The 12,877-nt window shown below is 45.3% G+C and overlaps 1 protein-coding gene across 1 annotated transcript in view; it reads left to right on the top strand.

Annotated features, from left to right (window-relative positions):
* The window catches only part of DIPK2B (divergent protein kinase domain 2B), a 49,998-nt gene extending 37,987 nt beyond the window's left edge, over window positions 1-12,011 (top strand). Inside the window, exons 3-5 of the mRNA XM_029603419.1 lie at window positions 7,084-7,257; window positions 8,107-8,395; window positions 10,798-12,011. Coding sequence (XP_029459279.1) covers window positions 7,084-7,257; window positions 8,107-8,395; window positions 10,798-11,138 — 804 coding nt within the window. The 3' untranslated portion in view covers window positions 11,139-12,011. The remainder of the gene's footprint in view (window positions 1-7,083; window positions 7,258-8,106; window positions 8,396-10,797) is intronic.
* Window positions 12,012-12,877: the final 866 nt, after the last annotated feature.

The following is a 12,877-nucleotide window of genomic DNA, read 5'->3' as shown; positions in this document are numbered from 1 at the left end:
TTTACTCCCACTGTGGAGTATAAACAGCCGGTCCATCTTCCTGAGAGGTTTAGAAACCTCCCATACCTCAAGATATGCCGCTTGACACCCAAGGTCCATAACAGGTAATATTCCTCCACTTCTCTCACCCTGCCCAGAGTTGGCAGGGGTTGATTGATTCTAGTGAAAATCTGAGACCACCTTTGGTTAAAAAGATGAAACAGTTCACATCTGGACTGCTCCTGCAGACACTGGCAGAGACGGTTCCCAGCAAGAAAGAGCCAGCAGTTCGGAAATTCTATGCACAGAACATCTTCCTCTAGTAAATAAGCTCAGGAAGAAACTATGCAGTGGTTGAAAGGTGGGACCTGCCAGAATTCTAGAACCAGATTAAGACTCCACTTGGGCACTGGCAACCGCAAGGGGCATGAAGATGCTTCATCCCTTTCAAGATTGTGCCACAACCAAATGGGTCGACAAGGGTTCACCATTAATGTGACCTCGGAAACAGGCCAGAGCCACCACCTATATCTTCAAGGAATTAAGGGCCAAGTCCTTACACAACACATCCTGAAAAAATCCAAACTGAGTAGGATTTTAACTGAACAAGGATGAGCCTCTCAATCCTCACACCAAGCCAAAAACATTTGTCAAACATGAACATAGGCTAAGGAAGTGAATAACTTTTGCGCTCATGGAAAACACCGCAGTGGACTACTGACACTTCCGCAACCGAGCTTTTTCAAGGGCTACATTGTAAGAAACATAGAAATGATGGCAGAAAAGGACCAAACGATCCATCCAGTCTACCCAGCAAGCTTATGGTAGTATCAGGGGGTGGCATCTGCTGTGGTGTACAAGTTACCCCCATACTTAGTTTCCCAAACCATTAAAGTCAGGGCCCTGGTTGGTTATTGTCTGAGTCCAATTCCCCATTATCTCTTGCCGTTGAAGCAGAGAGCAATGTTGGAGTTACATCACAAGTATAAGGCTTATTGGTTAAGGGTAGTAACAGTCACATCAGCAAGTTACCTCCATAATTGTTTTCCTAGACCATACAATTCAATGTCCTTGTCGGTTGCTGTCTGAAACTAATTCCCTTTTCCTCTTTTATCCCTGCCATTAAAGCAGAGAGCAATAATGAGTTGCATCAACAGTATGAAGACTTATTGGTTAAGGGTAGTAACTGCCACACCAGCAAGTTACTTCCATGCACTCTTTTCCTCATTTCCATCCTCTAGCCTTTAGAGATCTATAGTGCTTATCCATTGCCCCTTTGAAATCTTTCACCATTTTTTGTTTTCACCACCTCCTCCAGAAGGGTATTCCAGACATCCACCACCCTCTCCAGATCTTTGAGAAGAATAGGCCCCTGTCATTGCAGATTCCAGTGGACCAGTAATCGGAGAGGATATTCCACCAGAAGCCTTCGCAGATCTGCATACCACAGCCTCCTGGGTCAATCTGGTGCCTCCAGAAGTACCAATCCTGTGTGCGTCTTGAATTTCCAAATCATTCTGCCCAACATGAGCCACAGGGAAAAGACATATAGAAGCTTGCCTTCCGGCCACTCCTGCACGAGAGCATCAATACCCGAAAACTTCAGATCTCTCCTAGGACTGAAGAAGAGAGGAACCTTTTGCATTGTGTGATGTCGCCAGCAAGCCTAAAATCAGGAAATCTTAGCAGCCCACTATGAGCTAGACCACTTCACTGCACCATTCCTTTTCTCCTGGATCCAGACACTGTTTGCTGAGAAAGTCTGCTCTTACATTGTCTTTTCCTGCAATGTGCGAGGCTGAGATCTCCTGAAGATGTTCTTCCGCCCATTCCATGAGTTAGGCTATTTCCTGTGTCCGATGTAAGCCACTGTTGTTGCATTGTCTGACATTATTCGGACCGCTCAATTCTGCAAGTGATCAACAAATCGCAAGAATGACAACCAAATGGCATGGGCTTTCAGCCAATTGATGCTCCAGAGGTATTCTTCTGTACTCCAGTGCCCCTGCACTTTCAACTCCTGTAAGTAAGCCCCCCAACCCTGGAGGCTCGTATCCGTCAGGCATAATACCCAGTCTGGTGTTCGTAGGGGAGCGCCTTTCATTAGATGATCTGCTTGCAGCCAGCACTGCAGTTGGATGCAGTGCTCCACCGGTAACTGAAATTGTATTAAGGAGTTCTGATACTGTTGACTCCAATGCATAAGCAGTGTGTGCTGAAGAGGACTCAATGTGCCCTTGTCCATGGAACCACTTCTCAGATGGCTGCCATCAACCTGCGCACCTGCGGATAAGACTACACCGCTGGGCATATCGTTTCTGTTAATAGTCGCACCTGCATCATCAGTTCTGAGTGCGGACCCCCAACAGGGACACCTGCCTTGCTTTATGTCAAAAATGAAGATACTCCAATGTCTGGGATGGCTACAGATTGCTCTTAGCCAAGTTCACCACCCAATCTAGTTCCTGCAGCAAGGAAATGACCTTGCATGGGGTCTGAAAATTCTCTTTCATAGCTCTTGGTTCGAATTAGCCAATTATCTAAATATGGGTGGATCAGAATGCCAGCCTCTCTCAACATTGCTGCTACCAGCACCATGACCTTAGAGAAGGCTCTGGGCACAGTGTCCAATCCGAAGGGTAGCACTCAAAAAGTGACAATGTCACCCCAAATCAGCGAAATGCAGAAAATCATTGATGCTCCAGACTGCTGGGAATATGCAGGTACTCCTCTGACAACCCAGAGACTTAATAAACTCCCCCGACTATACTGCTCTTATCAGTGAGCATAAAGTTTCCATGTGGGAATGAGTCACTTGCAAACCCCTGTGACTCCCTTGAGATCCAGGATGGGGCGAAGGAATATTGGCTCAAACCATCTTGAGACATGAGCCTTGGTATCACAGTCCGTAGGCTGAGAAGTCCTTACAACTTACACTCCACTGTCTTCCTCTTCCATGGAGAGCTGCAGGGAGTCACCATGAAAATGTCCCAAGGCACACTGAGAAAGTCCAGAACATAGCCATCTCTTAGCACCTCCAGACCCCACCATCTGATGTGACCTTGATCCACCTCTGATGAAAGGAGAAACAGGTGACCCCCTACCTCCTGATCCTGGGAGTGGTTCAGCACACCCTTACTGAGGGGTTCGGGGGGAGGGGGCACTGCCACTCAAGCCTAAGCCTGCATCTGGGCTACCTGGGATGAAGGACTGAACCTATCCAACGGTCAAGCCCTATGAAAAGTCGCTGCTCTGTAGTGTCCAAAACATTTGAAAACTACCAGCACAACATACTGTGCCAAACGAGCGTGGCACCTGCTTTTAATCCTCTGGTAACAGAGGAACCTGGGACTCACCCCACTTATTGGCCATTTCTTTTTCTTTTTTCATTTACAAACCAGAGTGATTCATAAAAGGCCATTTCATAAGAGGAGAGCTTTGGATTGTCTCAGCACCCATTTGACAGCTATAGCTGATTCTCAACCCTGCTTAGCTTATGAGATCAGGCTCAACCAGGGTGAAGAGGCCATGGGGCACTGCCATGGATTCAAATCAGACTCACTGACTTCCTGAGCGAGAGCAAGGAAGAGCGATCCACCAGGGAGCAGCAAGAGGCCATCTGCAATTCATTGCCACCGCCTCGAGGCCCTGCTTCAGGATAGCCTCAATTCTCCTATCCTGCACCTCCTTCAAGCTGCTCCCCCTTCTACAGGGATAGTCTCCCTCTTGGTGATGGCACACACCAGCACATCCAGTTTAAGAAAGTGCAAGTACTCTCTCCCTCTGCTGGATCCAAGGGGTACCGCGCTACCAAATCTCGTCCCCCTGTAAAAGTAGTATCTGAAGCACCCTGTTCAAGATCAATCAATTCTTTAATATCATCCATAATGCCTCACATAAGGAATCTAAATGGGAGTCTTGTTTGGCTTCAGCCCCCGGCATCCCCAGCATCTTCAGTGCCTGGGTGATCCGAGCCTGCCACCCATCTGTATGAGGAAATGCAACATTGTGCTATACAGTTCCAACTCCGGAGGAATTTCCCATTCTCCAGGGGGTAAGGGCTGCCTTCACCATCTGTGCCACCTGGGTCCCTATCAGCATGACCCGCAGCAGGAGTAGGCACACTACAACGCTTACCTGCGGCAACAGGTTTGTTGGAATTTGCTGACTGCCTTCCTGAACACTTAGGCCTATCGAGTCGGCGACTGAGCAAAAACCTGTGAGCGAGGCCTAGCCAACCAGCTGCTCAACCCACCAAGCTGTTCTGTGGCAGATTGCGCGTAGAAAAATGCACGGTCGCAGCAGCCCATACCAAAACTGGGGGGGTCGGATCTGCTCCCACTGAGAAGCCTTTTCCCGGTGACAATCCAGTTAGGGGGGCCCCAAAATCAGGTGACACCTCTGACAGGTCCCCCTCCACTCTTCCCATTCCCGCATCATGCTGGGAAGGGCAGGCTAAGCAAAAACAGCCAAATAAAACTCTCCCTGAGCTGAGTCTCCAAGTAGCACTGATACAAATTAGTGGGGGGGGGGGGGGGGGAGGGGGGCAGGGAGACGCCAAGCTGAGATGCCTGAATATGGCAAGCAGCACAAAAGTAAACACCCGCTAGCAGCATGCTCCCAAAGCATCTGACCATTGTGTGCCCAGCTGCATGCCCACACAAGCGAGCACGGACAAGGCGGCCAGAAATCAAGGCCTGTCCAATAAGCATACAAAAATTATAGGCACACAACATGCGGTCCAGGTAGGCGCCCACCAGAGTGCCCCAAGTGCCCCCGAGCGCCCACACCTAGGCATATACCGGAGAGCACAAGCACGAGCGGGACAGTGTTTTGAAGCAGACTTGTGCACATGACCGCCATGTGATAGATGCCTATCACGAGGCATCTAAGCAAAGCCTGAGAGCGGGACCTAGCCAAAAAGGCTGCTCAACCCACCAAGCTGCTACGACTCCCCCAGCTCCCTTGGAGATGAGAATGGATGTTGGATCTGCACATCGAGGCTCGGAGACTAGAAGGAGAATGGAAACCCTCACTCCTCTTTTTTTTTTTTTTTTTTTTTACTCCTTACCTGAATTCAGCCCTTCCCGGCTGAATATAGAGTTAGTCTCCAACTGTGGGGAGAGAGGGAAAAGGCCTTCACCACTGTGCTCGGCTTCCTGCACCTGCTAGCCTCTTACCTGTAAAAAAAACAAAACAAAACAATTATCAGACTGAAAAACTCATCTGAGGGAAGGATCCACAGATATTACCACAGGAGAGCGGGGCAAATCAATTTCCTTCTTCTTGTCTCCATTTTCTTTTTTAAGTAATCCCCAGTAGGGAGATGTACGTCCACCATCTGCTAGAGACGGAGAATACTGGCAGCTGATGCAGTTCAGGGGTATATATACTGTGACATCAGCCTCGCTCCATCTCAATCTGCTGGTAGAGGTGCATATAACCCACTGGTGTGGATTAACCTGCCTGAATGCTAAGAAAAGGTGCAACCTCCTCTCACGCCAGAAGACACCACCACCACCCTCTGCCCAGCACTTTCCTGACTGTCCCTCCACTTCGGCCCCACCATCCCCCTGATCCTACTCTCCCCAACCCTCTGTCCAACATCCCCCTGACTCCACTCTTTCCCCACTCTCTCCTTGATCTCCCTCCTCTGTCCTCTATTACCCTGACCCCACCCTTCCCCCACCCTCCCTCTGATCACCTGCCTCTCTCCACAATCCCCCTGACCCCGGTCTTCCCCCTACCCACCATCCTCCTCAGCCCCCATAAACTAAACTGAACCCACCACTCCTAGGCTTCTTACCCTCTGCTCACCATTCCCTTGACCATCTTCCCAGCCCCAATCTCTCTCTTCCCCTCATCACCTTATGCCTATCATGCCCCCCTCTAGCTGCGCAGCAGCCTGAGCATTTTCAGCAATCCTGGGCCATTTCTCTCATCCTCCTGGCTCCCAGACAGCAGTCCCTCCCTTCTTACTCTGGCAGCTCGCCCCCCTTCGGCTGCCCTGCCAGCCCAGTGGAGACGACGACAGCTATGGGACCAGGTAATGGAAGGCAGAAGTTTCTCTCCTCCCATCTGATGGCAGCAAAAGGAGGTGGTGGGAGGGAGGTAGAGGTAGGGAGAAAAAAAACGGAGCCGGAAGCAAGCAGCAGTAGTGGATCCAAGCAGGCTAAGTGGCTGCTGCACACACCTCTCCCACCTTCTGTCTCTGCATCTGCCCGGGAGGCAGACCTAGGAGCTGTGGGGCAATCCAAGGCAGCAGTAGGGCAGTGTGGTGCTACCTGCAGCCAGCAAGGGCAAGTTGAGGATAGAAAAAAAAAATGTAGCGGTGGCCGTGGATGAGACTCAAGGCAAGGTACTAACGATGCCTTTGTTTTATGCAGTCTCTCTCATGCGTATTCATTGTGGCAATCCCGAATACCCAATTGGCTAGGTGTGCCGCCAGGAGAGGGTTGGGGAACAATGGGCTAGAGAGACAAAAGCTTTATAATCCCCAACAACTGAGGCTCTTTAAGGTGGTATGGAAGATCAAACATCAGTTTTAGAAAGGTACTCCGCTGTGCTTTTGGGGTTTTAAACATCCTATCCTCTGAACTTTCCTTTGCTGTTGGTTTTTTTTTTTATTACTATTATTATTATAGCCGACTAATAGCTAGAGAGGCAAATGACCCCTGAGCTGTAATCAAGAACACTGCATCGCATTACATCTTTTGCAGAGAAGCACTTGTTAAAACTAATGTAACAGGGAGCTGACATGCTCTCATTCTTTCCTCCACCAGATGTCTGAAAGAACTGCAAAATACTGAGTAAGACTGAAAGAGTATTACCTTTTAACTAGCCCACAATCTGTACTTTTGCAATCACTAAAAAAACAAGTGGAATTTGTAACATGTTGGACAAGATTAAACTGGGGCATTCACCCTCTGAAAACAGTAAAAACAATCTTTATTATACATACATTAAGGATGATTCAAAATCCCTTTGCCATTTCATGCCATAGTGGCACTTCCTGAGTGAGTGGCTGCCGCCTTACATGCTGCTGTATAAATATTCCCCATCTTAATTTGTGATACGTCTGTTTCATTCTCTTGCCTCTTGCAGGGGCTGCCGAGCCCAGTGCTGCGCTGCCCATCTCAGCGGCTCTTAGATCGCATAGTCCGACGCTATGCCGAAGTGCTGGACGCTGGCAGTGTCTACATGAACCACTTCACAGACCGCGACAAGCTGCGGCTCCTCTTTACGCTCTCCACCAATGCCCACCCTATTCTGTTGCAGGTAACGATAAAAAGAGTAGTTACAAACATACCGCGTCGATAACAATACAACTACAAGCAGTTATAATAAATGTGTTAGTGATAGCATTGCTTGGAAGTCCAACAGCCTGAGTAGACGAGATAGGGACTATAATCACAAGGAAAGTTACCTCAGGCCATTCTGTGAAACGCTTTGTAATTAGCGTGTCTGATTTTAGGTTTTAACGATAAGCCAGAACACACCTCTGATGCAAAAAGAAAATTAAAATAGGTGTTTATTAGATAAACACTGGAAAAGCACCACTTCCCCCTAGTACTCTTTCACCTCTCCCTTTCCTTATCCTGGATCCTCCATTTTGTGTTTGTGCCTTTTTAATGTAAAGACTCCTCAGTTGATCAAATGTATGTATTTGATTCACCCGGAAAAGGTACTAAACAATAGCATCTGCACCGTAACAACACCAGCCAACACAGTGTTGATACCCCCAAAAATCTTAATTAGCTGGAAAATAAACACCTAAATTTACAATTTATAAGCACATACAGTGCAATGAGAAGCCCTAAGTATAATACAATGTCATTCCACTTCTGTTCATATGCTGTGTTAAACCACTTATTCCAGTAACAATTCACAAAAAATTCTTTAGGAGATGTTTGTGTATGAGCTTTTAGTCTCTTCCTTTGGTTATGTCCAACTGATGTTGCTCTGTAAAGTCAATAGCAAGCATGCATAACATTTATTTTGTTGGCCTTCTAGACTCAAGGATATTACCAACCTCCAGAGCAGTCTAAGTTTTAAGGGACCAGTAAGAAAACCGAACATCCTAATCCATAAATAGAAGATGGTGTTTCTTTTCCTCTTTTCTTGCAGATCTTTCCAGGAGCAGAAGGGTGGCCATTTCCCAGGTATTTAGGCTCCTGTGGGCGCCTGATTGTCAGCATGAGCACCAGGCCCCTCAGAGAGTTCTACGACTCTGCTCCAGAGGTGGCAGCAGACCTGGCCCACCAGCTCCTTCACATAACCCACTACATGCAGAACAATGACCTGAACTATTCCTTCTACTTCACCCAGATTGACAATGGCACCTTTGGTATATTCAGCGACGGGCGCTTATTTATAAGAGACAGCAGCACTCTGGGAGTTATTGACACGCAGGAAGGTACTCACAGCTCTTTCAGTGCATGGCCTGTTAAAAGGATCAAGCAAGACTTGCAGACAGTTCTCTTTTCAGAGGCATATCAAATTGGTTTTTTTTGAGCAGGAAAGGAGAGATTGTTTCTCATTAAGGAGCGATTGTTACCCTGAGAAAACAGCTCCCTTCCTTTAACCTACATGTATCTTTCTTCCCTTAGGTGTGGAATGTGTCTTGTTTATTTTTGTCTTTTTATCCTACAGTACCAAGCTTATCAGTTCTTCAGGGATCTGTACTTGGACTGGAGCTTTTCAATATATTTATAAATGATCTGGAAAGGGGTACGATGCGTGGGGTGACCAAATTTGCAGATGATACAAAATTGTTCAGAGTAGTTAACTCACAAGCAGATTGTGATAAATTGCAGGAAGACCTTGTCAGACTAGAAGATTGAGCATCCAAATGGCAGATGAAATTTAATGTGGACAAGTGCAAGGTGTTGCATATAGGGAAAAATAACCCATGCAGTAGTTACATGATGTTAGGTTCCATATTAGGAATTACCACCCAGGAAAGAGATCTAGGCATCATAGTAGACAATACATTGAAATCATCTGCTCAGTGTGCTGCAGTGGTTAAAAAAGCAAATAATGTTAGGAATTATTAGAAATAGTGAATAAAATGGAGATAATCATAATGCCTCTATATCACTCCATGGTGAGACCGCATCTTCAGTACTGTGTTCAGTTCTGATCACATTAAAAAAAATATATAGTTGCACTGGAGAAGATACAGAGAAGGGCAACCAAAATGATGAAGCGGGTGGAACAGCTCTCTATGAGGAAAGGTTAGGGCTGTTCAGTTTGTAGAAGATTCAGCTGAGAGGGGATATGATAGAGGTCTACAAACTCATGAGAGGACTAGAACAGGTATATGTGAATTGGTTGTTCACTCTTTCAGATAACACAAGGACTAGGGGGCACTCCATGAAGTTAGCAAGCAGCACATTTAAAACAAATCAGAGAAAATTATTTTTCATTCAACACACAATTAAGTTGTGGAATTTGTTGCCAGAGGATGTGATTAAGGCAGTTAGCTTAGCTAGGTTTAAAAAAGATTTGGACAGGTTCCTGGAGAAGAAATCCATAAATTGCTATTAGTCGACTTAGGGAATAATCACTGCTTATTACCAGCATTAGTAGCATGAGATTTATTTAATCTTTGGGTACTTGCCTCTGGACTGGCCACTATTGGAAACAGGATGCCTGGCTTGATGGACCCTCGGTCTGACCCAATATGGCAACTTCTTATGTTATTACCTTTAGGTGACCAACTTATCTTACAGGTAGGTCCAAATAAAGCAACTACAAAAAAGCAACTATCACCTGGGATGGGTAAGTCAGTTGCACCCTTCTTGGCATTTTATATGGATTTTTGAAACTCATATTCCATCTTGAAATGTTCATATCTGACTCAGATATGCCAGGAATGTTTTAAGCTTGTTCCATTTGAACTTTAATACAAGATACTTAAACATAGAATAAGGTGCAGATTCAGATCATCAAGCCCCTCTAGTCTATGGTTACCGGATAACTCCATGCTACTTGGAAGAGGCCGCTTCAATCCTGGTTGTAAGCTGGTTTCATGGATGGAAATGTAGTCCTGCTTTTCCTAGCGAAACAGAACTGCAAATTCATGAATGCAATGGGGCAAACCCAGGACTGGATTAACTCTCTTAAATGACAGAGTTGTCCATTTTCATTTCCTATTGCAGTATAGCAGACCCTGGTGTTTTCTAGCTTTACTTCTGCATCCTTGGAGATCCAAGGGAACATCCAATGTGATGCAAGTTGGCTAGGTTTTGGTCAAATCATGTCTGTAATGGGTGGGTAGAGGGATTGGCAGGATTCTCTACAATATGATAAATAGATTTGTGACACTGTTCTGCCCCCTCCCCCACCCCAGTGATTCAAGGGAATTGCAATGAAGCTGCTTAAATTATGACTTGAAAGTAAAATTATTAAAATATATAGGGCATCATAAGGATCCTTGAAACTATACACAGTGCACAATATTCTTTTATAAAGTAACATTTGTAAAAATTTCTGAAATATTGCATATGACAGAGTACAGTTATTTAATAAAGCATAAAGATCAGACTTTCTGACGTTTACAGCTATAACATCTACTGATTTTGTGTACATAGTATTTCAGAAGGGCTTTACAGTTTAAACAGTTAATTTATAATCACATCTGAAATATTTCTAGTAAAAAGAATTTGACTTTAGAAGCTAGATAAGTTTTACTAATACTTTGTAGAGCTGATGTAGGTTTCCTTCTATAATTAAGATGTTTTATAGTAGGATGAGGCAATTCTATTTCAATGACTTAACAGTTTTATATTCTTATTTTGTATTGCTGCATGTTAGGTTATGCAAAGATCAATGAACAACAGGAGCACAAAGACATATTCAGTTGTTTGACTTCAGACTGCAAGTCTGCGTTTACCTCCTGCGATTCGGTCAGTGAGAAGCAGAACTTCATCATGGTGTGCAGAAACCTCCTGCCACAACTTCTCAAGGAGAAATTCCCTGGGCCAATGCAAGAGAAGATAGACAGACTTCTAAAGCTATGCCAGGAGAATTCGCTTTCTGCTGAGGAAGTCATTCAGACAGCTGGAGAACTGAAGAGGATCCTGAAAGCCTTGAGCCCCTGTGATTCTCGCTTCACATACCGCTATCCTGAGTGCAAATACAGTAATAGACCCTAAAGCCAGTGCACCAGTCAGAATCCCCCCAAAAAGTTTAAACTGAAGTGCTCAACTCGCAGATTGTATTTTGAGGCGTGTTTTGGAGAAGTGAGAAAGAGAAACTTGTTTGAAAGCCCCACAGAAATTTGCTGGTTTAAATTTCATTTTGCGAGACAAAATTACATCCCTTCATATACAGGCTAGCCGGCCACCCCAGTTTAAAGTAATGCATTCCCCAAAGTGGACAGGAAGAGGAAGGGAGACTGACACAGGAGGTATGCAAAGAGAGACAAGAAAAGGAGGTAGGAAGAATGGAGACAGTCTGAAAAAAACAAAAAGCAGAGGAAAGATGTCAAAGAAGGGCAGGGAGGGACTACAAATGTCATGAATGGAGGAGTAGCCTAGTGGTTAGCTATGACCCAGGAGTCCTCCCGTCGCTCCTTGTGATCTTGGGCAAGTCACTTTACTCTCCATTGCCTCAGGTACAAACTTAGGCCTGGATTTATCAAAATGCACTAAATATCGCATGCGATAGGAAAAGGGGTGATTTTTATGGTAAAAGGCAGTTTATTGCAATAATACCTATGTGAAGTGCTATCTTTTGAGAGAGAGAGAGAGAGAGAGAGAGACTAGCCATAATCAGGGGTGGATTGGCCTTTTGGGGGATCAGGCATCCCACAGTGGGCTGGTTGTGCTAGTCATGTGATATCTCCTGGGCTGGCCTGGGTGGCTAATCCCTGGGCTGGTCTTCATTGGGAATCTGCCGCTGGCCATAATGCCCTCATACTAGATTGGTATTTATATCTCTATGGGAGGCCCACCTAGTAACTTGAGGTGAGGTTTAGGTATTAGTGTAGGGGTTAGGGGGCCACTTTGACATTCAAAGTGAGACATACGAACAGAACAGTGCTCTCTTGTGAAGATTTGATGACCTTCGGAGTGAGGAAACTCAGCCAAAGATGAGATTTGTGCAATGTTCTCTCAACCTAGCTTGATGGACTCTCTACCTGGATATGTATATATATACACACACATAATTGTAAGGGTAGTTTTATAACTATAGGCATGCCCCCAAGTGTTTAATACATAATTATTTCATATAGAAAGCAGATCTGAATTTGCAGGTCAAAGTATTTGGATCTATAAATGCCAACCTTCCTGATTCCACCATCAGACCACTAAAAGATATTTGAATTGTGTGCATCAGTGATGAATGGCAGATATTCACACACTTACATACCTCAAGCCCTTCTGGGCAAGAAAACAAGAACTCCTCCCACCCTAACGCCAAGTTTGGATTTCAACTTGACAACGGCATTCGAACAGAACATGCACAAGCCTTCATGGTCTGATGCATTTCTGCAGAACATCGTGTGTATTCCCTTTCCAACTGCCTATGTTCAACACCATTATAAAATAAGAGGGAAGAATGAAACCACACCCAGCAGGCTAAGAAATCCAACACAAACCAGCAACCCACACATTTATTGCAGTTTGCTGGTCAATACCTTATTTGGACTAAATGCATTTGTGACTAGCTTTCAGTGTCAAGAGTATACTCCCAACTTCTCCTCATCAGATCTGATGTATAGGAAAGCTCACACCCCTTCGGATTTTGCCATCTTTACAAACAAGAGTAAATTGATCAGTTTTCAGTCCAGTCTTGGCTGGCAATACTCTAAATTGCAAGGATACCAATTGTCATAATCCCTGTTTGTGACAATTGACCGTTTCCTCCATCATGCTTCTAGCATTTGGTT

This window comes from Rhinatrema bivittatum, chromosome 5 (genome assembly GCF_901001135.1).
Source record: "Rhinatrema bivittatum chromosome 5, aRhiBiv1.1, whole genome shotgun sequence".
In the NCBI taxonomy this organism is placed as follows: Eukaryota; Metazoa; Chordata; class Amphibia; order Gymnophiona; family Rhinatrematidae; genus Rhinatrema; species Rhinatrema bivittatum.
This window is presented reverse-complemented; position numbering and strand designations above follow the sequence as displayed.